The sequence below is a fragment of the Paroedura picta genome, chromosome 3 (genome assembly GCF_049243985.1).
Source record: "Paroedura picta isolate Pp20150507F chromosome 3, Ppicta_v3.0, whole genome shotgun sequence".
Taxonomy (NCBI): domain Eukaryota; kingdom Metazoa; phylum Chordata; class Lepidosauria; order Squamata; family Gekkonidae; genus Paroedura; species Paroedura picta.
Genome location: NC_135371.1, coordinates 44,218,887 through 44,246,648, shown reverse-complemented (window position 1 = coordinate 44,246,648; position 27,762 = coordinate 44,218,887). Strand labels below are relative to the sequence as shown.

The window sequence follows — 27,762 nt, the reverse complement described above, 5'->3', positions numbered from 1 at the left end:
AGCAATGGCAGCAATCATTGCCTGCAATAGAAAGAACCTCTTTTTAAAATATATATTGGGGTTTAGTTTTATCAGTGGTGTATGGAGCCATTTTAGAAGTACTGAAGCAGTGCTCAGAAATCAATGTACTTAGAAAGGTGTAATTCTGCATAGGATTGTACTGTAAATGTACTAGCAGAATCAGCACATGGAGAGTAGTATTCAAACGTGGAAGCCCTAGGGATAACAGATATCCACTGTACAAGATACATCTTGATTTGTTTCTATTTGTTGTTTCCCTAATTTTAGTAAAATGCAGCAAAATGTTTTTGTCATACAGAGAATAAAGAAAATCAGAGTCCTGTAGCACCTTTAAGACCAACAAAGATTTATTTAAGGCGTGAGCTTTTGAGTGCAAGCACTCTTCCTCAGACTAAGAACTGACCATCATAACAGTAGGAATATATAATCTTGTTACATTAGTAAACTGTGTCACAGCATCCAAACACAGCCACATGATAATTCTCTGCCAAACCAGCATACTGACATACTGACAAATGGCCAGAGGGAATCAGTTGTTTGGGTCTTCAATGCAGTGAGCGCTTCACTGAGAGATGGCTGACATACTGCCCTTTCAATAGGCATCCTTGAACCTGGAGGATTTGAGCAATTATCACCTGATAGCATTAACTGTGCTAAGCTGCTCTAAAGATTCTATGTGACCTGGACGGCAGTCGACCATTTTTAGTTTTGTTTCCTTTTTTTCTTTTTACAAAGCACTTTATTTGTAGTCCTATTCTGTTGTGCTAACAATAGTCACAGGACACCAGGTTTCAATCAAAGTCCTGAATCAAGTTGTCAGGCAGAAGGTTAGGAAACATTACAAATTCCCTACTTCAGATAGTTAAATACTTTAATATGTTCATGTTCTCCCAAAAGATTGTCTACATTACCGTAGTCCTTTAAAAGAATTCATATCACTTGCACGGCAGAGTTCATCCCAGCTTTTATCTTGTAGCCAAGATGAGTCTGGATTCTTATATTTGCTCTTGAGGCCAACTCCTCCAGTTAATAAGAACATAAATTCTTGATGATCTATTTCTTTTTTAGCCCTATGTTAAAAGTGAATGAAAAGGTATTGTAAGAAAGACATTATTTCACATTGAAATGTGATGTTACTTAAACTACTCCATGTTCAGTGTCTCTCTTTTAAAGAAGTGTGATGCTGTGGCTAGAGTAAAACAGGCTTGTACTTACCTATAATTGTTGTTGACCAAGTGGCCTTCTGTGCAGGCACACATTGGGACTGCATGTTCACAGGCCAGCTGTGGAAAAGATTTCCAAAGCTTTCTAATAGAGCATTCCTCCTCCCTCTGGTGCTTTCCCGCCAAAAGAATCACATGACCATGCTATTCCCTAATTCCACTGGGCACCCCAAGAAATTAAGGTTTCAGAGAGATCACAGAGCGGCATCAAGGAGGGATCTGTATCTGGACAGAAGACCATTCAATGAACAACTGTAGCAGGTAAGTGCAACTCTGTTTTCACCATTATGGCTTCTGTGCAGTCCCACACTGGAATATTAGCAAGATCACTGAGTGAAGGAGGTAGGTATGAAGAGCCTCCCCAAGAGTTATTTAAGCATCCATATTTGACTTTTATCCAGAATGGTCTTATAAAGGAACAGTGAGCTCTCTACAATTATCCCTACTTACAAACACACATGAACATGGCAAAGAAAAACAGCACTCTTTTGGAAAGAGCCATAATATGTAAAGTGGCATGTTGTTGTTGTTGTTATGTGCGAAGTCGTGTCCGACCCATCGCGACCCCATGGACAATGATCCTCCAGGCCTTCCTGTCCTCTACCATTCCCCGGAGTCCATTTAAGTTTGCACCTACTGCTTCAGTGACTCCATCCATCCACCTCATTCTCTGTCGTCCCCTTCTTCTTTTGCCCTCGATCGCTCCCAGCATTAGGCTCTTCTCCAGGGAGTCCTTCCTTCTCATGAGGTGGCCGAAATATTTGAGTTTCATCTTCAGGATCTGGCCTTCTAAAGAGCAGTCAGGGCTGATCTCCTCTAGGACTGACCGGTTTGTTCGCCTTGCAGTCCAAGGGACTCGCAAGAGTCTTCTCCAGCACCAGAGTTCAAAAGCCTCAATTCTTTGACGCTCGGCCTTCCTTATGGTCCAACTTTCGCAGCCATACATTGCAACTGGGAAGACCATAGCCTTGACTAAACGCACTTTTGTTGGCAGGGTGATGTCTCTGCTTTTTAGGATGCTGTCTAGATTTGCCATAGCTTTCCTCCCCAGGAGCAAGCGTCTTATAATTTCTTTGCTGCAGTCCCCATCTGCAGTGATCTTGGAGCCCAGGAAAATAAAATCTGTCACTATCTCCATTTCTTCCCCTTCTATTTGCCAGGAATTGAGAGGGCCGGATGCCATGATCTTTGTTTTCTTGATGTTGAGTTTCAAGCCAACTTTGGCACTCTCCTCCTTCACCCGCATCAACAGGCTCTTTAGTTCCTCTTCACTTTCTGGTAAAGTGGCATAGCCTCTACCAACCCACAAGGATGGGTTATGTGAGGATGCTGACCAATCCTTCTTAGAGTCTGAGAGATCAATACAAAATAGTTTTGAGTCCCTAGAAGTCCAAAACCCAAGAAAAGTCATATTCAAGGAATGTAAAGAGTGCATAGATGTCTGGCTTCAGAAACAAGTGTAAGGATAGTATAAAGCCTGAAATAATCCCTGGTAGGGGATCCTTGCTGGGGCATCAGACGCCCTAATCTTGTGAAAGTTTATTAATGGAAGGGGCATAGGTTAGAACCACAATGTCCTAATTCTACAGTTGGAAGTGCTGCATACCAAAAAACCCTATTCTAAATGAAGCACCAGGGAAGTGCAAAAAAAAAAATCAAATGAGGGGTTATATCTCTGCTTTGTAGCATCTTTATGAATTCAATAAAGAAGAGGAAAGTTTAGAGAGTTTTAGCCCCAAACAGTGGTCAAAACATAATCATCAGCAGAAGAAGCAGAATCAATGCTGAGAGACAGCAGCAAGGTGGCTGCTGAGGCTGCTATGACATAGTGTCAGCCTTTAGAATTAGGCATTAGCAAGACAGCTTGGAGATGAGATCAACAGAGAATCAGTTCTGACTCTGGAAACCAGGCAGTCCCAATAGAGTGAGAGGTCAAATAAAGCTCAACAGGTTTTAAACATAACTAGTCTGTTATCTCCCAACACAGCTAATAACAGGATCAGGAAGCTCCACGTACATAGCCACACTCCAAAACTACAGGGGTGGAAGAGTTCCAAACAACCCTAACAGAATAGCACAATGCCCTTCTGATACTTAAAGTATCAGACGGAGCTCTTCCGCCAGGTGTTTGGTTGAGGCCGTGTGTGTGTGTGTGACCAGAGCTACGATCTGGGGATCCCACTCTATATAGACCCAGAGTTATACCATTAAGATCATGATATTGGTCCTTAGTTGGGATCAGCTGAGCTGGATTGGGGAATATCGAGTTATACTGCCATCTTTTGGAGCCTCTTGTGGCGCAGGGTGGTAAGGCAGCCAACATGCTGTCTGAAGCTCTGACCATGAGGCTGGGAGTTCGATCCCAGCAGCCAGCTCAAGGTTGACTCAACCTTCCATCCTTCCGTGGTTGGTAAAATGAATACCCAGCTTGCTGGGCGGTAAAACGGTAATGACTGGGGAAGGGAATGGCAAACCACCCTGTATTGAGTCTGCCAAGAGAACGCTAGAGGGTGTCACTCCAAGGGTCAGACATGACTCAGTGCTTGCACAGGGGATACCTTTACCTTTACCACCATCTTTATAACTGTTTTGATACTGTTATTAATATTATCTATGTTTTAATGGGATTTTATGGGCTATGCTGTTTTTTATTCTGTAAGCCGCCTTGAGGCAACATTGTCGAGAGAGGTGGGGCAGAAATAGAAAAATAAATAAATAAACAAACAAACAAATAAATGAAATCCGAAAATTTCAGGGCTCTGTTAACTCATGCCTTCAAGAATTTCATTTTAAGGTTAGGCAGAAAAGGGTTCCTTTAGTCAGACATAGCAAAGCCTTTAAAGAATTTTCTGACAGGTCATACTGCCAGGCTTCTTGTTGAGTGCAAGAAAAGCCAGGGAAGTGGGGAGAAATTTTAAAAACCATGCCATTAATTGACAGTGGAATAATATTTCACAAGACAATGCAGATCCTGAAAATAAGAGGTTCATTTTTTGCAGGAGGGGAAAATAGTAATGGGGAAAACTCCTCCAGCCTAGAGTGTCTTCCTCCAGCTTGTGACTCTTCCTTTGGAATGGTAGGATATTAGAGGATTCACACCACCATAAAGTACTTGAATGTCAACATTTTCCTAATAACTCATTCAAAATAATGAGTTGGGTCCATCCAGCTTTTACAGCTCTTGTCCCACATGGCTTTTATGCATGATGGTTGCATGATCACATGAATGGCCTTTTTCATGGTCAAAAGGAACTCTGGCCTAATATTCTTTGTGGAAGTAGGATTAGGGGAACATAACATAATTGACTGACTGACTCTAACATAATTGGGGGATGGAACATAACAGTTCTCTTGCTCTCTATGTAAAATATATTTTCTTGGTTTATAAAAAGATTCCAGAAAAAAGACTCTTACATGAGAAGGTTGCAACACAGTAAAAATGAAAACAGCAGCTTATCTTTCTCAAACAGGGAACGGCAGACATTGCAATACAAGTTGTATGTGAAATGGTCGTTTAGGTATCGTAAGCGTTTTTCCAAAATTTTAGACTTGTTACTATAAAAAAGAAAATATACAGTTAGTCAGAAAATGGCAATCTTAACACTGATCTAATGAATCAGACAACACTGATAAAGTGACACTATGAAATATGCGTGAGTGTGCATAGCCAAATACAAAAAGTGAGGCAGGAGCTGACTTTTGGTTGCCAGGATGTCAAATGGAACCAGATTAGATGTCACAAGTGGTGTGTGCAAATTTCTGCAATCACAAAAATGTACATATATATTTTTCTGAAGATTAACTCTACTTCCAATAACATAGCTCATAGATCTCCAGCATAGTTCCTTGAGCACTGTGGCACCCACCAACATGCTTCCTGATACCCATCAAGTGTTTTTAAAAAGTAGAGGGAATCAGGTTTGGCACTTGCCCAGCAGGGCTTCTAAATGGCCACTGGGGAGCCAATTTGATGGAATATTAAAATAACATGGTTTCAGTGGTAACTACCACTACACTTTGTGATATTCACTCTTATTCCTCTTAACCCCCTTTCCCCTCTGTGTTTGTGGCTACGCCTCCTACAGCAGCCATTTGGTGGTTGGTTCCACTTCCTGTGGCAGTCTCGTGGTTGTGCCTACCACTCTGTGTCAGACTTCTAAAGGTACCCACAGAGTTAAACTAGTCGGGGGCCCTGACATAGATACTTTAAAGTTTGCTGTAGTATTCTGAACCACCACAACAAAATTAACAGCTGAGCTCCATAACTGCTTACCTGTCATGAATAGAGTTGATGTAAAGATTCACAAACCAAATGAGAGAATACTGGTACATGGGGTCTATATTAGCCAGATCAGCAATACTAAAGAACAAGACCGCTGAATGTTTTGCGATAGGTCGGTAGCCTTCTCGTGACTGTGCTATTTTAATTTCAGTTTTTTCTGCAATCTAAAGAAAATGTGTTCATTATTATACACTAGTAAAAAGCTACATAGAATTTAAAAGCATGACAACTTCCATGGCTTTGTAGAGTAACATTTTGGTGAGACCTGGCCCTACTCTGAACACAGCTGCATTAGAAGATCTTCATTACCAGATGTGTCCACACCTCATTAACTACATATTGCTTTAGCAGCACTGGCTGCTAAGAAAAACAAACATGCACATTTTTTGTCAACATTTAATCTATTGCAATTTATGTTGCATTTTGGCCCTGGAAATCTTATTATCACTTTCAATGTTACTGTGTTTTTATTGCTGATTTATTTATCACAGTTTAGGCAATTGTCTTTGTTAGACTGTAACTGTCTTTCACCATATACGAACCTATTTTTTGTTTCACAAAGTGGTTTATTACCAGGAGCAGAGTATTTTAGAAGGAATGACCATACCTCAAGAAAAGCAGCAGCAAGAACAACAACAACATTCTGATAGAGTCCAGGGCTCAAGCTGGATTATTATGTAGATGTCCCAAAGCAGCTCAGTTTTGAACTGCTTGGCACTACAAAATAAATTTGGAATCACCTACATCATCCATACATGGTTCTGCAAGAAATTCTTCAGAAGATGCCCTAGGAACATATATCTAGTATAAAATTTTATCTTGACACAAGTTGCTCCCTAATGATGTGCCCCCTGAAATCCCATTATTTCATGTAGGCTGCTTTCTTGCCTTGCAAAAGTTTCATCCACATCAGTGCCATTTCCCCACAGTCCCTTCTGAACCTTGTTTCCCTAGCATTTTTTCTCTCACCCTGCCTCCTGAAGGCTTTTAAGGGCTTTAAAAAAATCAGATGTTGCTGCAGTACTATCACAATATATTGGTACCTATCTCTATCAAATGTTAACAGTACTGTTACAGTGAATGCATGAATAAATGAACAAAATACAATGGCCAGTGAGTTACCATGGCAGCCAGTGTGAGTAGGTACCAAGAACTATATCAGAGTCACTGTCAAGAACATGTGGAAGGAACAAGATGGAAGAAAGTGTCGAAGTCTTATGCAGAAGTCTTATCTCCCAATGTACGTGGCTCTGCTATTCAGAGCAGTGATAAATAACATGCAGAATCCTTGTTTTCTGAAAGCAACCAATGACTGGTATCTGAACTGTTATCATTTTTGGATCACCTCTTTTTTTCTTTATGTCTGAGCAATGAAACCCAATGCATACTGAACGTGAAAGCAGGTTCAGGATATTTTGTCAACAGCCACTAAATAACCATTACAATGAAGCATAAAAAAACCCCAAACAAACCATGACACATACAAAAAGCAAAGTAACTATGCAGGGGCCATGTGGAAACAATAACAGAATTTTATATTATATTCAGCAGTTTTCAACACACCTGCTTTGATCAGCTCAAAGGGGATGGTGTTTTGCCACAGTTTCTTTGAACTGTGGTTGCTATGACTATCATTACAATCAGAATGTTAGCCTTTTTATACAATTGATCATATATTACATCAGAAAGGGCTTACCTGTTGTTTCTTGGTAATTTCATTAGACATTACTTTGGCACAATCCAAAATTGTGATTGCACTTTCATCTTCTAAAATGTTCCCTTCAGAAGACTGTAATGTTTCTAAAATCTTATTCTCAATGTCTTTTAGTTGTTTATTATTGGCAGCTGACTGGAGGATAAGAGCATTCCTTTCCTCCTCTAATTCTGGCCTAAAAACAAATCCATTCTTACTTATTTTGCTGCAGTTATTATACAAAATTCACTATTAATTAATTCAGCCATTAATGTCTCTGGTATCCTTTTCAGTTTAATCATGATGTTAACATCCAAGTTTGCATTAACCAGATGATAACTGGAGTATAGGCAATTACAATAAATAAAATAAATAAATACATATACATTATTACATATACATTGTTTTCCAGCCTCCAAGTGGCACCTAGAAATGTCCCACTTTTACAACTGATTTTCAGATGACCCAGATAAGTTCCCCTGGATCAGATAGCTGCTTCGCAGGGTAGAGCCTATGGCATTACACTCCGCTGAGGTCCCCCCCAAACCCTGCTCTCTCCAGGCTCCATCCCCCAAATCTCCCTGTACTTCCCAACCCAGAGCTGGCAATCCTAATACACAAGTAAAAGTGACTCTATGCCATACATCCTACTGAAAGTTCATTTGGCTTCTCTTTTCTCTAATCAAAATGCATCACGTACATAAAGGTTCCAAGTCATTTTTTTAATCTTTAATACATCATTTGGTTTGAGATGCTGCCTAAAAACTGTTCAGATGATAGTTGCTCCATTCCTGAAACACTGCATGTTTTGGGTTCCTCCTCCTTCATCCAGGCTCTAGTTGCAAACATGCAAACAATCACAGTATTCAGGCCTTAAACTCCACAAAAAGGGAGTAGGACAGCAGAAAGGGGAAAGCACAAGTCTCCTACCCCTTTCTGGCTCTTACCATGCATAGGGGGGCTTTGGGTATACTAGAGCTGACTCTAGTAATCTAATGTGCATTCGTACTAGCATATTTGTAGTCTGCTATTGATGGTTGCCCAAGGTCAGATCACAATCAATACTGCAACTTAACGAGAAGAAGAGTTGGTTCTTATATGCCGCTTTTCTCTATTTCTCAAAGCGGCTTACAATTGCCTTCCTTTTCCTCTCCCCACAGAAGACACCTGTGAGGTAGGTGAGTCTGAGAGAGCCCTGATATTACTGCTCGGTCAGATCAGCTTGATCAGTGCTGTGATGAACCCAAGGTCACCTAGGTGGCTCCATGTATGGGAGCACAGAATCAAACCCAGCTCGCCAGATTAGAAGTCCGCACTCCTAACCACAACACCAAGCTGGCTGTATCATCCTTATTTTCTTACTAGCCCTTCACTTTGATCTTTTGCGACTGACAGATTTGTAGCTCATTAAACTATTTCCTGCAATCTGGTTTCTGTATTTTGGGATGAAAATGAATTTAATAAATTCTTCCAAATAATATGAACATTTACCTCTCTTTTGCAACAACAATACCTAGAAGTTGGTCTTCAAGTCCTTCTGGAGTTATCATGAAGTTGAGCAAAGAAACTTTGGTGGCTAATTCAGGCAAATAATGTGGATTTCTTAATTTGGTAGTAATATAAAATTTGAAATCAAAGGAATATTCAATAATTGTTTCACCAAGCCGAATACAATCCATGCCCCCTAATGTTGAAAAGACAAACATTTATATTTATTTGCTTTTCCTGAGCATTAGTTCCACAATCAGGTGGTAACAAAATTAAATTGCTAGCAATATAAGCACATGGATAGTACTATGCCTATCAGTGGTTCAGGGGATCTTTATCATTGCCTTTCTTGGTGTGTTCCTAAGGAAAGAAATTTTTTCTTTTGCAAGAAGTTAACTCTTGAGCTAGCAATAAGTTCTCAGATAAGTTCAGACCTGAACAGGAAAGGCAGGTACAAGAGTACACTGAGGCTACCTAAAATGTTTCCTGATAGCACAAGGCTTATTTTCTTATTCAGGGGGACTAAAATAAAATACATATAGATGGAAGTCATGGAGCACCTACATGTGAGAAAAACAAAGGACCCTAAATGTCCCCCCTCCCTCGGTTTCAGGCTGAGTCTAGTTAGTGGCTAAAAAGAAGGACTTGCTCTTACTTGGCTTTGGAATTAGCAGTCCATATGTTTCTCAATAACCATTTATACACTGGAGGCTTCACACTGGGCTGCAGGACAGAGTTTGAGTCGGGACAGGTTGCCCTGTTTCTTCCTGTTCCCACACAGGCCCAGTGCACCTCATCTGCCCCAGATTTGTGCTCCCACATGGGAACCGGGGCAGCAAAGTTTCCAGCATGGAAACGGTTAATGGAATGCAATAATACCAATTCATCTTGTAAATCTGTAAACTGAATACTTTTTATAATAACAGCATACATTTCCAGTGCTCTCTTTAATTTGATGTGATGCAAAGGCAGAAAAGAGCCTCTTTATTTTTAATACCAGTGTAGAAGAAGGGAAAGAAAGTTCCTCCCCTATGCATTCTTGCAGAAATCAAAAGTTCTTTTTCTTATTGGTCATTCTAGCTTTCTTCTAAAATGAACTAACCCTGATTTGGAATGCAAAACAATATAAAACATTATTGATTGCTAATATGTATTATCTGTGGTGTATGGAATTTGTTATTAACATAGGATTATGTTTTTTATTTTTAAATATGTTACAATTACAAGACAGTGTAGCCAAAAGATATTACAGAACAAGAGGTCAAAAAGGTCATCTCATATTACCTTCCTCTGATGCTAGGCAGCGTTAGTTGAGGAATAGAAAGAAAAAATATTAACTGAGGCAATAGAATGTTCAAGTGGAATCAAATGCATAGACAGGTTAGAACTTCTCTAGCTTTCTCATACCTTGTTTAAAAGTTTGTCTAAGCAGCAGGGGCTCCAGTGAAGGATCTATGTCTTCCCCAACATTTTCAAGCAGAAGTGGAGTTCCAAACTGAATGCAGTTTTCTAGAGTTCTCATGTAGTCTGTGTCCGTTAGTTTTATGACACTCAGTCTATTTTCTTTCTCAGAATTTTTAATCCATTTATTTGCTTGACCTTGAGGATCAATCATTAACGGCCTACAACATAAAAATCATATATTATTATTATAAAGGTGGAATAGTTAATAAGCTTGTGGCACCAGGAAGGGTGAGCCACCTTTAAGAGACCAATATGAGAACCCAGCTGGAGGTAGTAAGCTTATGGCATGGCTATGGCTAGAAGGTCACCAGTTGGGTAGAGCGTAGATAATGGCAGCTGAAGCCACGGTTAAGAGATGGCATACCTTGGGCCACAAATTCAGGAGAGGGCATACCTCTAACCCTTCCAGGCTATCCAGGTGCAAGACCAGCTGTAGGGGAGGATTTAAGAATGGCTGCTTTGAGGAGCTGAATGGCAGAAGGTATCTGGAGAATGTGAGACAATGAATGAAGCAGCAGCATTGGTTTGGGGCAAATGAAGAAGGGTAGGCAGTCAGGCCAAGGGAGTGATTGAACTACCCTGCGGTTGATCCCTTTGTATGCTGAACCCTTAAATAAAGCATATTATCCCAACCTTCTGAGAGTCTGAGGGTAAGTGCTTGTGGAAAAAGTTAACTGCTCCCTAGCTTGTTGAAGCCCTCCCCACTAGCTAGACCAGTGGGATGGCTCTCCCCTGAACAATATATGAACTCTTTCTAACTTTAAACATTGCCTTTGGTTGAAGACAGAACAAGAAAGATCTAGGAACCCTTTCATATTTAGCTACATCCACATAGCAGGCACCCAGATCCCTGAGGTGCTGGATGGGGAGGTCAAGGGTCTTGGCTTGCTGCTGATTACTGTGGTTTTTATATTGTTTTACTTTTTATGTGGGGTTTTCATGAATGTAACCCAATGTGAGAGGGTTTCTGATAGCAGCGGGAAACAAATCCAATGAATAAATGTTATGTGTTTGGCATTTTGGAGGGCTTGGTTTTTAAATATATAAATATACATTTTTAATACATTCTGATTATTACAAAAAATATTTTTGTGACTTTTCTGGCTTGGTGAATGTTATGAAGAACAGAATAGAATACTGTTTCTGTTCTACTGTTATTGCTAATATGTGCATAGTTACATGCTTTGATCATTTTTTCTTTTGGTATTTTTCTTTCCTTATGCCACTATTATTCAGAGTTTTCTAAATGCATAGTTTACACAAAGTGAGTCCCAATGAGAGCCCAATGATCATACAATGTAATTTAAGATAAATAAAACTACTCTAGAAAGAATTAAGGGGAAAAGCTATACCAATAAAAGCTAACTAATAAAATCTATCCTGTAATACTGCAATGTGCTCTATGTTCAGAAGATACAATTAGTACAGCGTGCTGCAGATAGAGTGCTGACTGGAGTAGATAGGAGGGACCATTTGATTCCAGTTTTATTCCATCTATACTGGCTTCTAATTTGCTTCTGGGCTCAATTTAAGGTGCTGATATTGACTTTAAAGTCCTGCACAACCTAAGATCATAATAATTTAAGGACCGCCTCCTCCCATAGGAACTGACATACACTTCAGTCATTTGTTTTGGCTGTCCCTCATATGAATCTATACAAAAAAGGCCTTCTTGATCATGATACCAAAACGTTATAAGTCCCTCCCCAGGGACATTTATCTGTCTCTCTCTATCAGTGCATTTTGCTCACCGGTGACTGTTTTGTCATTGGTCCTCCTTCTAGTGTTATGTATATTTAACGGAAATATTTTATCTTTTTAATGGCACTTTTAATTGTTCAAATGTTTTAATGTTTGTGGACTCTGATCAGGTGGGAAGGTGGCATAAAATGTTTTAGATAAATAAAATACATAAAAATCAGAAGAAACCATAGCAGCACATTAATCACAAGAGGTTGACTCACTAAATAGCATTTAGAGCAGGGGTTGTAAACTGTGGCCCTCCAAATGTCCATGGACTACAATTCCCATGAGCCCCTTGCCAGCGAACACAAATTAGAAGCCAATATAGATGGAATTGTAGTCCATGGACATCTGGAGGGCCGCAGTTTGACTACCCCTGATTTAGAGCTTGCTTAAGGAGCCTAAAATCCCAAATACTATAAGGCAGATGACTGAATAGCTTAGAAACTAGTAAAGAAAGCACCCATTTTACAGAGGCAACCAAAGTAATACATCAAAAGACCATCATCATCTTAATGACAGGTACACATGGATGAAGTGATGCTCTCACAAATATTCCAACCTCAGGCTTTGAAGAGTTCTAAAGATAATCACCAGCACTTACTATTTAGTCCCAAAGCAAATAAATTATCAGAGAAACTCATGAAAAATTCATGTTGCATATTCTTTATGACTAATAATAGAAATCAGCCAAGCAGCATTATGTTGGACTAGTAAATAAGCCCGCTGTACTTTGAATGCAGCGGGCACTAGAGAGGCTCGGGAGTCTGGCAGTCCTGCTGGGGCAGGGGCCGGACCCGAGGGTGGCCGTGGGGCGGCATGTGACCCAGGGGCGGCTCGTCCTGGGCCCCCCTGCCCCGTGGCCTACCTTGGCGGTGGAGCAGGAGGTGATGCCGCAGTCGAGGGGCCGGGTCTGTGGTGGCGGGCGTAGGCGGTGTAACGGGCGGCGGCGGCGCTGCCCGTGGCGGCGCAACTGGTTGGTGAGGCTCCAAGGCCGGGCGGGCCGTGTGCGTGCGGGGCGGGGGCCGGTGCCGCTGCCGTCTACTGCTGCGTCGGGTGGTGGCGTGGCCTACTCCCAGCTGTGTGGGCCGGGGACAGGTGTTGTGGAGGCAGGCGTGGCTGGAGGCGGCACCAGGGCCGCGGCGGCTGGCCCTTTCTGGGCGTGCGGCAAGACAGTGACCGGCTGGCCGGAAAGCGAGAGAGGTAATGGCGGCAGCTGGCCGCATGTGGGCAAGCTGGAAGGGGGACAGATTGGGAGGCGCAAAGCGCCTGCCGTTTAGTCAGTCCGGCGGCAAGGGACCAATTGCGAGCTGCGCGCCGCTGGACAGACAATTGGAGGGCCCAATCGGTAGGCGCAAAGCGCCTGCCAATTGGTCCCTCCGATTATCAGTCCAGGGGAAGGGGCCTATCGGCACCCTTCCTCATCATGGACAGGGCCCGGCCTCGGGGCCCTTACCGAATTATTTAATCCGCTCCGCTAGGAGCGGTTAAAGATAGATTGAGCCTGCAAAAAAAACCCTTAAAAGTAGAAGAAAAATGTCTCAACCTGCAAGGGTTCAAAACAATATCACAATGTTCAAAACAATTTCAAAATGGATTCCCAGGTATAGTCTGTTTTTGATATCTTCATCAGTGAATTCTCAGTATTGTAATAACTCAATCTTCTCTAACAGTGTTTTTATGATTGTTGGAAATCTTAGTCTCTTATAATGTCTTAGTTCAATCTCAAACTGGTCGCATAATGACCAAATTTGTAGGGGTCTACTAATAGTAACATCACAATGTGTAATTTCTCTAAGAGAGCCAGTTTGGTGTAGTGGTTAGGAGTGCGGACTTGTAATCTGGCATGCCAGGTTCGATTCTGCACTCCCCCACATGCAGCCAGCTGGGTGACCTTGGGCTAGCCACGGCACTGATAAAACTGTTCTGACCGAGCAGTGATATCAGGGCTCTCTCAGCCTCACCCACCCCACAGGGTGTCTGTTGTGGGGAGAGGAATGGGAAGGCGACTGTAAGCCGCTTTGAGCCTCCTTCGGGTAGGGAAAAGCGGCATATAAGAACCAACTCTTCTTCTTCTTCTTCTTCTATTGCAGTGAAAACGGACTATACATGGGAATCCATTTTGAAATTGTTTTGAACATTGTGATATTATTTTGAACATTAAATCACTTTGCAATCGCCAGCTCGAGACTTTTTTCTTCTGTATTACGACTGACGGGTCTTCACTTGTTAAAAAAAACTTAAAAGGCAAACCCCAAATATTCCAACTAGGAATTATCTGGAATATAAAACAGTGGACAATTCCCTCTGTCCCAGGAAGAAGTATACTCTGTGAACTAACCAAAGCTGACAAAAAATCTAACTACTTCCTCAACCTGAATCTGAGAAAATGTCACTCTCTACAAGACGGGCAATTCCATTCCATTCTTCCATTGGTACTGACAGTCAACCATGAAAAACTTTGTCTTGTCTGGATTAAGCCTCAATTCAGTGTCCTCCAGTTGTCATTTACACAGTTTTTCATGGACAAAACTGCTATAGCTAGCTCAGATAGTAAGGAGAAAAAGAACTGGGTGTCATCAGTATCATAAAAAGAAAACTGAGACAGATAAAGAAAAAAGAAAGAATAGTGATTGGCAATACAGAAATCATGTGTCTCTTATTATCGCAGAAAGTTTAAGGTTGTTTCAGCTTTTTGTTACCTACCAACGTCGAGAGTTGTCAACAATCACACCATTGTCTATGGAAAACTGATCTGTTGGAAGCCCTGCAATATTCCAGGCTCTGATTTTTATCGGATCACCAAGTGTCTTACTCAGAGAGAAGTTCTCAGAACAAGGGATATTTTTCTCCTGCAAGAACAGATGTATTTTAAACAGCCTTAAATCAACTAGCATCTTTTATTTAACAGCAGAAGTGGAAAGGACAATCTGGCAAATATTTCTCCCAAACCACTACATTTTGGCCTATTTGTAACTTTAGGGGTTACTTTGTATGCTACGATTGTTTTGCTTCTGGCTGAGATACAGCCAAATCCATATTTAAGTGTCTGCTTAGAAACAAATGCTGTGTAGATTTTTTCAGGGCTCAAAAGAGCAACCTGGGAGCTGCAGAGGTTTAAACATAGCCTTGGCTATGGTTTTCTTGAATGCTATATGGATAATAGGTTAGATCCGAAGTACCATGAGTGGAGCAAACTTGTGGGTTGGAACCTTCCTCCCACTGCAGCCCACTGATCCCTCTGAAATTTTCTGTTGCTGGAGCTAGGCAAAAATCACAAATAGTGTGGAGAGTTGGCAATGGGAAGGCCTGCAGTGGGAAGGGGGAAATCAGCAAACATCACTCCCCGACACCCACCCAAAGTAGTAGCATTCCACTGCTGTAAGAGCAACTCCAACTTTAGCGCTAACCCTACACACCAATGATAGTGCTGTCTGCTCCTATCCAGAAGTCAAACATATCCCATGGAAATATTTGCCATAGTATTTCTCCTGAGGTACTGACAGCTAAACTAGAAGACAGAGGTGAGACAGAGAAGAAAATGATGAAGAAAATGATGGAGAAGAAGAGCTGGTTTTATACTCTGCTTTTCACTATCCAAAGGAGTCTCAAAGCAGCTGTCCTATCCTCTCTCCACAACAGATACCCTGGGAGGTAGGTGAGTCTGAGAGAGCTCTGACAGGACTGCTCTGTGAGAACAACGCTGTTCTCACAGACAGAGCTGTGCCTAGTCGAAAGTCACCCAGCTCGCTGCATGTGGAGGACTGGGGAATGCTAGATTAGAAGTCATCGCTCTTAACCACTACACCAAGCTGGTCCTCTGGACTCAGACCCTATTTCTCATTATGTTGTACATTAAAAGAAATTACAACAAATGAGTTATAATAACTATCTTTGTCACTTTCTTCATCATCATCATCATCACCCTACACTCAGGGCGGGTAACAACAATTAATAAAACAGTCGCAAATTATAAAATCAAATATCAACTGGATCATCAACTGGCGACATTTTAATGTTTTCAGTTCGTATAGATAAGAAATGGCAGAAGACTGTTTGTTTTGGAGCAGTAAAAAAAAACCTCTCAGCCCCCACCTAACAAAAAAACAACAGTTAATTGTTTATCTCAGCCTTTTTCAACCTTTTGACTGTGGAGTAACCCCTGAAAAATATTACACACTTAGGGGTAACCCTGAAGTGATGTCTGCTGGCCATGTCTCCCTGCCATGCCTCCAGAAGTGAAATGTCATCCTTCTTCTCTCCCTCCAACTCATCCACCCACCTAGACAACCCCCCCCCAAAAAACAACAACACCCCCACTCAACCAATCCCAAGAGGACTCACCGGGCTGAGAGTGGCAGCCATCTCTGCTGCTGCCAGGCCCAAAATGCTAGGCTGCAGCGGCAGGTGGGAGCAAGGCAGGCTAAGGAACTAGGGTTATGTGCAACCCTGGATGAGAAACATTGGTTTAAACCCACCTTACATAGTTGGCTCCAGTCCTTAGTACATGTTTGTCGAAAGGCAGCTGTGAAAGCTCCCAGGTAAGCTATTACTCCTGCTGATATCAAGACGTCTCCTGTCAGATTATCATAAGTATTTTGAAGATCATCTGCAGCGTGAGACCATCTATAGGAAAGGACAACATTGAACATCTATGACTACTTCATCGCTGTTAGTTGGTGTACATCACCTGGGAATTGTTATATCAGAATTAGAGATCATACTATTAAAAAACTACGACTAAGCATTAAACTAAAATTCGAGAGGCCCAGTCTCAAATAGTTATTCTGCTTATGGGAGCTCACTGAGTGCCCTTAGCCAGTCATTCTTTCTCAGCCTCACTTACAGCACAGGTTGTGATAATAAAATGAAGAAAAGAAGAAAAGCAGCATATGACATCTAAATAAATATGTAATATAATTTTTGCACATTTCATGCAAGCATAACGTTTAAAATGTCTGTGTGTATACTTTATCATATGTGTTTTAGATATTCACATATAAACCATGTTGAAAACTTCTTTCATTTGCTAGAATAAATGCAAAGTATTTTTCTCTGACCTGGATTTTTCTCCACCAAGACCTCCAATCAGCTTTTCTGCTCTTTCTAGCTTTTTAGCACATAAATCCACCTGAAATTCTAGGCGAGCTTTTTCTTCAGTCTTTTCTGCAAAGGTTTGCTGCAAAGCTTCCAAACGATCTTCAACAGCTTGAAGTTCAGCTCTCTTTTGATTTAGTAAGGCCATAGTATGTGCTAAAGACTGCTGTGCCTCTGCTAAGCGGGCTTTCTTAGGAGCAACAACCTATTCAATTACAGTTAAAAGCAGATCACTAAATGGGTAGAGAAAAAAATATAATATAAAAAGAAACCTACAAAATTAAGTTTAGTTGCCGTACCCAAACAATTTAATGATACAAAGCCTTTCAGCGACTTAAAGCTAAAAGTTCCAGTGGAGCATAATAACATATTGTGCTGCTCTTATTCAAGTCCCAATGATAAGATAAGCAATATGAAGGGGGGAAGATCTGCTTGTGTTAATTTATATCTGCCATATTTCTATTCCTCCTTCAGAACGCTCTTTGTGATGTTCTGAGCTGAGCTCCCATCCAGTTAATGGCTGTAGCAAGACCTACTTAAGCTCAGTGCTTGATTTCTTTTAGACAACTTTTAACCAATTCTAGTGTTGGCCGATGAATTTCAAAATGTCTGAACAAAGCCCTAGGATAGGTCTATAAATGGCTCTTCACTCTGGCAGCTATATGGAAACTGCATATTCAGAGGCAGTATACTGGAGATTGCCAAAGCTGGGGAAAAACAACAGAAGGGCTACTTTCTCCATGCTCTGTTTGTGAGCTTTCCAGATGCATCTGGCTGGGTCCTGTTGGAAATGAAATGCTAAGCCAGATCCCATTATGGCGGTCTTCATCTAATGGGGCTTTGTGGAGTTAGAATTTTCCAAGCAGAGAGGCAAGAAGGTATACAGTCCCACCTTGGCAACTCTGTCATACACTTCCATTGCCATAATCCATTTACACAGGCCTTCTGCTGCTGAGGATGCCTTAGCCACTTTGGGTGGATCGAACTCAGGATTAGTTAGATATTCAGAACGAATCTTCTGCATGACAGAAACCTGTGTGAAAATATATTATATTTGAAAACTGTGTTTGGTGAGATAATGAATATGCAGGGATACACCTGCAAGGCAGAATATATATTTACACTTATCATATGGCATAGGAAGCATAATTAATAATATAAAATATGTAGCCAAGTAATATGATGGTTATGCAGGCAGATTGACCAATGTCCTTAAATACTATTATCTAAGTAGTAGTATGCAGTTGCAGCTGGGGAGAGAACACAGGAGAATCAGCTGATGGGAGGGAAAGTTGCTTAACCATGCCTATCTTTATTGATTCTCTCCTGAACAGGCCTCCATGAACTGCTTTTTCCCTAAGCTGGGCATTTTTCCAATATCAGAACCCAGCCGGGGAAAAGCACTTTAAAATGACCTGGTAAGCAGTTGCAGAGGAGAATCAGAAGGGGGGGGGGGCAATTAAGCATTCCACATTCCTTGCAAAATTTGTCCCTGCTCTTGTATTAATATTATATGCTTGTATAACTCACATTTTCCTTGTGATGTATAGTTCTATCCTGACCAGCCCAATCATTTTTACATTGTGATAATACAGCTGACTCTGAAGCATTCTACTCTAATAGAAAATCCTTCCCTCTGTTCTTCAACTCAATATTGCAATGGGCTTCTTACTAAGGATTCGTGGCAAGTTTGAATTGCCTCTGGATATGCAAAGGAGAGGGAGGGAAGGCAGCGTAGTATCACCCAATCTTATTTATTTATTTACTAGCAGGAAAGCCCATTGTATCAAAAAATACAATGGGTGCTAGTCACCCCACCCCACCTCCTCCTGCCATGGGCAGGCCAGCCGAAGCCTGGAGAGGGCTCACCGGTGTTCTGTCAGGGAGGGGGTAGGCAGTGGTGGCGGAGAGGTGGGTCCTGCCACAGGTGCCAACCAAGGTTTGATGAAGCCCCCAGAAGGCTTCTGCCAAGGAGCAGGTGGGAAGCGGCAGCTGGAAGCCAGGTGTTTTAGCAGGATGTCTTAGTCTTCCTCAAATAAGAACCTCTATGCTTTAAGGCTGCTATGGTCCTATCCCATTTAAGAGAAACTATGCATTTCTGGAGCAAATGTCATCGAAACACAATCATTATCTCTTTAAAAGTTCATTGTATAGAGAAATCAGACACAGAATAATGAATTATTCCATTCTCTACTTTAAATATTACAATCTATTATAATAATGTATTATAACACAACAAAAACTTACTGGAATATTGTCCTTGTCATACTCTTTCAGATCTCTTAGAAAATTCATGTCACCCAAAACCTTCTTGCTAGGACCCCAATAGTCCAAAATCTGTAAATAAAGTTGCAGAAGTGAAAATATTAGTTGTTATTTTAAAAAGTTAAATGGTTTCTATAACTGAAAGAAAAATATTCTCACATTAGGCAGATAGCACCAGAACAGAACATGTAGAGAACAATGTATTTGTCACTAATTATCTATACATTATATGCTTATTCTACCCATAATGATGATGATGATGATGTTATTCGTTCAGTCGTGTCTGACCCTCGACGATTCTATAGGAAAGTCTTCACCGTGCGCTTCTGTCTCTGACTGCTTCTTTTAGTTGGTTCATGGTCATCCCTGTATCAGCTTTGATCGTATCAAGCCAGCGGATCCTTTGGCGACCACGTTTCCTTTTGCTGCTGACCATGCCGAGCACTAATGATTTTTCTAGCAAGTTTGATCGCATGATGTGTCCAAAGTAAGTGAGCTTTAGCCGTAATATCTTCCCTTCTAATGACATAGTTGGTTTGCTCCTCTCTAAAACGATCTTGTTGGTAACTTTGGCTATTCGCAGCATTTGTCTCCAACACCATATTTCTAAAGCATAATGTTCTAATACAAAGCTTGTTTTCTCTAGATTATCAAAGTCCCATTGCATAAAAGCCCTGGCCTGGAAAGTACAGACTCTTGTTAGATCTCAGAAGATAAGCAGGTCTGGTTAATAATTGGATGGGAGACACTTAAGGAAATCTAAGGTTACTATCCAGTGACACACAATGGCGAACTACCTCAGAATGTCTCTTGCCTGAAAACCCTATGGGGTAGTTGTATATCAGCTGCAATTTTATGGCAAAAAAAATCACATAAACTGTAGCACTAACAGATGCATCTTGAGAACTGGGGGCAACATATGCACTGTGTCCCACAACACCATGACATATATTATAGAGAGCCTCCTAAACAGATCAGGATTGTCAAGTTGGACATAATCAATCACATCAGACCGATCTTTAAAACTGAGATGTCTATTAAGAAAGATGTTTGACAGCACTACCACGCTCCCAAAACAAGAAGCAGATAGAAAATTCAAGAAATTGAAAACCTATATTATTATTTATCTTTTTGTAGTTAAGTAACAGCAAATCATGGCAACCCTGTGGAGTTTTTAAGGCAAGAGTCATTTAGAAGCGGTTTGCCATTGCCTGCCTCTATGCAGCAACCCTGAGCTTTCTTGAAGGTCTCCCATCCGAATGCTGACCAGGGACAACTATACTTAGCCTCCAAGATCTGGGCTGATTCCGCACTTACCCCTTTTTTTTTTCTTCTGTCAATCCTGCTGAATTCAAATCGATTTGAATCCAGGTCTTTCTCCCCCCTCCCCCCCGTATTAAAACAGAAAGCTTTCTGCACTTGATTGGGGAAGCTTAGAGGAGGGAGGGGAGTGCTGGTCACGAAGCTGAACTACCTTTCCTTAACTGGCAAGGTTGGGGCGGTCGGGTGAAGTCCAGCTGGCATTAGTGCTTTATTCCTTCTCTTTTGACACCTGAGCCAACAGCAGCCTCTCAGAGAACGAGGCAAATCTCTGCTAAGAGAAGCGTGGGCTTCAGGAGTGCTCTCACTTTTACACAGGGAGGGAAGCCTTGCAACTGGGCACCAGGAAGTCTTTGAACTGATGCCCTGGCCAATCAGGGAAGACTGCTTCAGAGCAGGAAGTTAATTCACAAAAAGCAAAAATCTACACAACTGATGGTGGTTTTTCACATATTGAGGCTTATATCCACTACTGGATACCATGGGGGAAAGGAAGGGTCACTGCGGATAAATCATGTTTGTTGCACAGGGAAAATATAAAGTGCCCAAAATCAAAATGGAAATCAAATTCAGTGTAGACGGGAGGGATTTATTCGAGCTGGGAGCGGATAAAAAGCCCCATGCAGACTACACTGGTGAAATGGGGCTATACAACTGTTAGTACTTAAGGCCAGTGGTCCCCAATCTTTTTATCACTGGGGACCAGTCAACGCTTGACAATTTTACTGAGGCCCGAGAGGGAGGTTAGTCTTTTGGCGAGGGATGTCACCCCTGCTGCCTGAGCCGCTGCTCCACTTGCTTTCCCCACTGGCGCCCCTGACTTACCACCGCCCACTGGGGGGCACTGTCAGCAGCAGCTGCACAGTGCCACGCTGAAGGGGGAGCCCCAGCCATGGCAGCCGCTGGAGAGCACCAAAGGTGAGCTGGCGGCAGAGTGGCAAGGCAGCAGCCGGGGACGAGGACAAGGAGGAGCTGCGGCCTGGTACCGACTAATCCACAGCCCGGTATCGGTCCTCGGCCTAGGGGTTGGGGACCACTGGTTAAGGCAGTATTCACCTTATTCTCTTAAATAGTTTTTTTTTTACAAGCCCATTCTACATTTCCGCTAGATTTTTAATATGGTGTGTGGAACAACTTATTGAAGGATATTCCTACTAAGAATCCAAATCACAATCTTTGGGCAGTTTTCTGCACAATTATAGAAGATGAAGCTATGAGTATGGATCCCCTTTCAGTGCATGCATCTCCACCATGTTCTTTTATTAAGCCCTTGACATATGTTCTCTGCAAACAGGAAGGTATCACATGAAGGCACTTATCAATCTTACCTTGCCTCCGATTCCTGCAGGATCTGCTATTTTTTCAGGTTTTATGTCCTTCATGACACAGATGGCAGCCATGACAAGTTTAACGCCAGAAGGTGGATTCTTCATTGATTTCACAATTGTAATATCTGCAGGCTAAAACAAAATATATTCATTCACAATACAATTTGTACTGCTGGAAATGGTGTTGAGTTATTTTGTGTAGCTTCCACTGCAGAATTGCTGCTCTCACACTAATATTTTTCTTCACTCCCTTCTTTACCGGCTCCATCCACCCACTCATAGGTCATCAAAATAATGCTTATTTCTCCTGCCTTTCTGGCTATGTTCTGTTTTAGCCTTGTTTTCATGTGTCCTGATGACACTGATTGAACTTGCCTTCAGTGTGTCCAGTGCAGAGAGTGCCGCCTCTAGGGCTGGAATTGCTTCAGCAAGGTCACTCTCACATTCATTCTTTAGCGCCTGGGCTTCTGCTGCTTTTTCTGTGGCAAGTTCTTCATCCACTTTCACTGTTTTACTTTTGGCTTCTACTTCTGCAGACTCTCTCTCTATGACCTAAAAAACCACCAAAGAACATAGTAACAGAGCCCAATATAGCTCTAACAGATTTTATTCATTCATTTATTAAGAAAAAAAGGGGAATGTAATACAGTATTGGTGGCATCTGAGAAAAGAGCTGAAATCATTGCAAGGATCACACCCTACAAACTCCAGGCATGCCCAGTAAACACACAGATTTGAGTCCAATAGCACCTTGGAGACCCAGAATATGTTGAGGCTATCAAGAGACAAAGGTCCCTTCAATCAGGTATCAGTAAGGAAGTTTTCACTCTTGAAAACTTGTATATCCAAAACTTGTTAGTCTCTAAGGTGCAACTGGACCTGAACTTAACTCTTCTACTGCAGACCAAAATGGCTACCTTCTGAAATTATCTCCGTAAGGCACAAGGTATGCCTCAGTGCAAGCCGAAGGGGAATATCCAGATGAATAATTGCCCTTCCCTCATTTGACACTCTGCTGTACTTGTGGGGGCAGGCTAGGTTGTCAGCTCCAGGTTGGGACATACCTGGACATATTGGGAGGGTAGAGTCTGAGGAGGGTGGTGTTTGAGGAGGGACTATAATGGAATATAAAGTCATAGAGAGTCCATCCTCCAAAGCAGCCATTTTCTCTAGGAGAACTGAGCTCTGTCACTTGTGAATCACTTGTATTTCCAGGAGATTTTCAGCCATCACTTGAAGGTTGGCATTCTTAGGACAGGCTCGGATCCCAACTGATTGGGGGGGGGTGTACTCAGGTTCACGTGGTATGGGCTTGGTGGGGGAAAGCTACTGGATTGGGATATGAGATCCAAAACTGAATGAGGTATTCTGGAAAGGCAAAAGATGATTACATCTTCTTACACAAGGAAGATTTAATAACAGCTGACACTGAAGCATTTCATTTTGGGGGGGGGGCAAGGAAAGGTTCCAAATGAAACTGCATATGTATATAAATAATGATATGGCATCCACTGAAAAATTGCTACTGAACAGCCCTGAAGCACAGGAGACTGGACTTTTCTGTTTGCCTTGTATAGCATGCTAGTTTAAGCTACTGCTGTACCATTTGAGCAAGCTGTAAAACTGTAAATTTTTAAGAGCAAAACCTTACCTTCATCATAGTTGCATTGTCCACTTTAGCCTGTTCCAGTTTAGGTTGCAAATCAACCAGTTCTTTTTTCATTTCACCAACCTAAAACCAACGGCACTTGTACATCAGTTGTTTACAATATTGCACATTGAAATAGAGAAAATGACATTCATATAAGCCATTAAGTTATGAATTCTCAAAATTTACATGTGCATTTTAATTAATTTTATCCTTTTTTTAAAAACCCTGTTTAAGTTATTAGATGATATACTTTAATCCAGGCTTTCTCAACGAGGGTTTTTTGAAACCCTGGGGTTTCTTGATGACCCTGGAAGGGTTTCCTGAATAGATGGGAGCTAATTAATTTAAAATATATTTTTTTAAATTGTTAAATGTTTATTGGGGGATATGACCATATATGGCTTTGTTGACCTGCCCATCCTCCTAAAATGGTCAGTGATGGGCTTGGAGGGGGTTGGGAAGGGCCACCGGGTGGGCACACACATAGCTGTGCTTCCCAACTATATTCTGCATGATGGTGGCACTTCTGGGGTTTCTAAAAGCCTGAAGAATGTTTGAGCGTTTTCTCAATGGTAAAAAAGTTGAGAAAGGCTGTTCTAAACACTCAACAGTGGACATGCAAAATAATAAAAGCTATGGAGCCAACAAGGCATTTTAGAGTGCTGAGGGGAGCTGTTGCTAAGCCACAGTTGCTAAGGATGTATTATTACAATTAACTTACCTGAGATTCAGCAAAAGCCAGTTTGTCTAAACCATTAGTATATCGTTTTTTTGCCCTCATCACAGTGTCTCGTTTTGAAGTCAAGAGTTGTTGGAAAGATGCAATAAGTTCAAGATATGAAGTAGGGGTGACATAATTATGCCGTCCCAACATTTCCAAATATCTGTGGCATGAGAAAATAATCTTTAGATACAATCAAAAATTTTAAAAAAGGATCCATTTGCTCAATGACAGGAACTCTTGTTTTAGCTGAATATCATTGTAAAATTCCAAAACATCTGTGTCACTAAGGGCTTCCCAGAACAATCAATCAATAGGATTTATAGTTGTTACCCATTTTTGGTGCTTAGTCCTGAAATCTTTCTTATCTTGCAAAAAATGTTAACCACAATGGGTGTGTGGGAAAGATATACTGAATCTTTCCCCTGCCTATGTCCAAAAACCATCTCCCAGATGTTTTTTCTCCTGCTTGGACTGATTCGTGGCCCTGAAGTCTCAAGAGAAAAATGGTTGTGGCATATGGTTGTGTTATATGTGAAAAGTGGCTGGCAAAGCAAATTTTTAGCCCCTCACTCTAAGTTAGATTCAGGTGGGTGGTCATGTAGGTCTGAAGCAGCAGAACTAAGTTTGAGTCCATATAGGTCTAAGCTATATTCAAGGTACATGTACCTTGAATAAAACTTTGTTGGTCTAAACATACATTTTATGGCAACTTATGGTTTAATACCCAGGTCTAACTTGTAGCCTTTTAGATTGATTCCTTGCAGCCGAAGTAACTTAACATCTAGTGATTCACTTTAGTGGACTTAAAGATTAGTAATGAGGCTGCTATAAACAATGTAATTACTCCTAAAATCCAGTACTCATGGGCTGGCTTCAAAGATGTTTTTCTACTACTGCAATGGCACTGTACTACCATTACCTTACACCACTAACACTTCCGTTGGCAGAGGAAGGGTAATTTTTGCCTATCCCCGACTCATGTAGCAGACACTCAGTTCAAACCCCTGCTCCTGCTGTTCAGGAGGGCTGTCTGGGTCCCAGGAGCAGAATTCAACAAGGGTATCACTAGGCAACAGTGGGACAAGGAAGGCAAGAAAAGCCCTATTTCACAAGCTTCATTTCCTAGTGATATTTTGGATTCTATCTGTTGTTGTGAGATTGCTGTTTATTTATTTTATTTGGCTCAGGGCAGTGTACAACATCAACGCAGGACATACAGTGTTAATAACATATTAAAACCACATCTAAAACTAGCAGCAACATTGATTACAACCAGCATTTCTAGTGCTGTCTCTTTCAACAGGTCTATTTCCAGATTAAGATGCTGTCATGGTGGTGCTTTTTAAAGGGCGAAACCATTAGATGTTACAGGATTACAGTAAACATGTCTGTAATTTATGGTTACAGCAGGCCTAGAGTCAGAAACAGAAACTGTGGAAGAAATCTGTGAACTGACTGTGTGAGAATCTCCTTGGAATGAAGGAACTCCCTCTCTGGAGACTTGAGGTGGCATACCAAAGGTGCTGCCATGTAGGAGTATCCATTCTGTTCTATCCATATATTTGCAAATAAAGCAAATATTGTAAAGGAGCCATAAGTCTCCAGCATTCTCTTCTTCAAAGGAAACCTACACAGGCTGCACTGTCTCTGGGATTTGTCATTTCTTGAGGAAGCGGAAAGTCTATAGCAATATGAATATGATAAATCAAAGCAGACTGTTGAATGAATAGTATTTTTTCGGGGGGGGGGGGGTCCCCAGAAACATTTTAGCTTTGTTTAGATTAGAAGATTTCCCATCCACCCACTCATCATTGAACCGTGACATAAATATGCCTAACTTCTTTCTTTGAGTATCCTACATATTATATTAGGCTGCTTCAAAAATGTATATACAAAATACAACCTTGCAGAAAGTGTCAACACAGAAGTATGAAAGTGTTTGCAGATAGGAACAGCTTCTTGCCGCTCATTGTCTGTAAGTTCAAGCCTTTCCAAAAACTTAATAGCCACACGTTCAAGAGCATCCTCAGGCCAAGGCTGAAAACAGGAAAAATATGACCTTTACTGGTGATCCCCTGTTCAATATTAATGAAATACAACTTTTGACTCTGTCCTTAGTGGCACATCATGAAATTAGCATTTAGGTAAGGGAGAAGCCAGAGTTCATATTATAGACAATTGCATCTGACACACTGTCATTTTAGTTATTTACTCTGCTGTCAAATCACAGCCAACTTATGGTAACTCATAGTACTGTCAAGGCAAGAGATGTTCAGAAATGGCTTGTCATTGCCTTCCTCTGACCTATTATGCATGGGGAGGGTAATCTGGGGTGGCGGCAGCAGGTCAGTGGGGCTAATCCCCGATTATGCACAACACTGCTGCCATCCCACCCCTGGCCCAGTGCCCCGGATAGCCCATGGTATTTGAATGCAGGAACTCCTGCATTCCCCTCAATACCGTGGATGACATCTGCAGCCCTCTGGCGCCAGCTGTGGAACTGGCTGGGGCATTCCCCCACCCCTACCTTGATGGGAGAGCGGCATGCCACTCCCCTGCTATTGTGTAGTGGGAGCCCCCACTGCTGCCATCGCCACACAGTGCATTGGGCTCTTGAAGCCCCGGCATTGTGCGTGCTCGCATATTATGCTTGGGCAGTCTACGTACGCCTGGGTATTCTCCCCATCCCCATGCATATGCGGGAAGTGGTGGGGGCATGCCACCCACCTTAAGGACCTGGCAGCAGCTCAGTGTGGCTGCTGCCATGCATAATGGGTCTCTGTGTAGTAACCCTACACTTTCTTGACACTATCCAGGGCTATCCCTGATTAGCTTCCATGATCTGATTAGATCATGCTAACCTAGGCTATCCATGTAAGTGCACATTGTCATTATTCAAATTCAACTTCCTGTTTCTTTTCTTCCTTCTGAAGAGTTTTGTTCTGTTGGTGATCATGGAAGCTCAAATTGTTCCTCATTTAATTGACTATTATTTACTTTTCATTTGTTGTTGTAAGTATTATGAAAGTCAGAGGTTCAAAAAGAGCATTATAGTTCTGACCATAAATGATGCCACTTAGTGACCTGGCAGTGGTATTTCCATATCTCATCTGGAAACTTCCACGTAACCAAAGTCCTTGGATTCAGTGGGAGGGAAACTGCAAAGCTGAAATGTAAAGGAATTAATGGAAGAGCACTACCAGGAGTAGAGCCTGCAATTTAATTTGATTCAACACAGGAAATGTCACCCAGCTCAGACATGGGAAGAACTGACAGATTGATAGCTCTATTTCAATTCTGTGGTTGGTGGTGCATGGCCATTCCTAGTTGGTAAAGCAATTTGTCTGGTTGAGGAAGGACCACGGTTCAGTGATAGAATATCTGCTTGACATGCAGATGGTCCCATAATGCAGCTTTATATGTTCATGTGAACTGCACATTGTACTCATTAAGTTAAATGAAT

General features: G+C 41.6%; 1 protein-coding gene across 6 annotated transcripts in view; it reads right to left on the bottom strand.

Annotated features, from left to right (window-relative positions):
- The window catches only part of DNAH12 (dynein axonemal heavy chain 12), a 164,965-nt gene that overhangs the window by 29,174 nt on the left and 108,029 nt on the right, over window positions 1–27,762 (bottom strand). For all 6 annotated transcript variants that reach the window (XM_077325482.1, XM_077325484.1, XM_077325485.1 and 3 more), the window contains 16 exons: window positions 26,203–26,336; window positions 24,297–24,459; window positions 23,576–23,656; window positions 22,300–22,476; window positions 21,925–22,056; window positions 19,259–19,348; window positions 17,904–18,044; window positions 16,975–17,216; window positions 16,393–16,540; window positions 14,621–14,766; window positions 10,115–10,329; window positions 8,711–8,903; window positions 7,223–7,415; window positions 5,518–5,690; window positions 4,659–4,799; window positions 933–1,091 (listed from right to left, as the gene is read on the bottom strand). In XM_077325482.1, coding sequence (XP_077181597.1) covers window positions 933–1,091; window positions 4,659–4,799; window positions 5,518–5,690; window positions 7,223–7,415; window positions 8,711–8,903; window positions 10,115–10,329; window positions 14,621–14,766; window positions 16,393–16,540; window positions 16,975–17,216; window positions 17,904–18,044; window positions 19,259–19,348; window positions 21,925–22,056; window positions 22,300–22,476; window positions 23,576–23,656; window positions 24,297–24,459; window positions 26,203–26,336 — 2,528 coding nt within the window. The remainder of the gene's footprint in view (window positions 1–932; window positions 1,092–4,658; window positions 4,800–5,517; window positions 5,691–7,222; window positions 7,416–8,710; window positions 8,904–10,114; window positions 10,330–14,620; window positions 14,767–16,392; window positions 16,541–16,974; window positions 17,217–17,903; window positions 18,045–19,258; window positions 19,349–21,924; window positions 22,057–22,299; window positions 22,477–23,575; window positions 23,657–24,296; window positions 24,460–26,202; window positions 26,337–27,762) is intronic.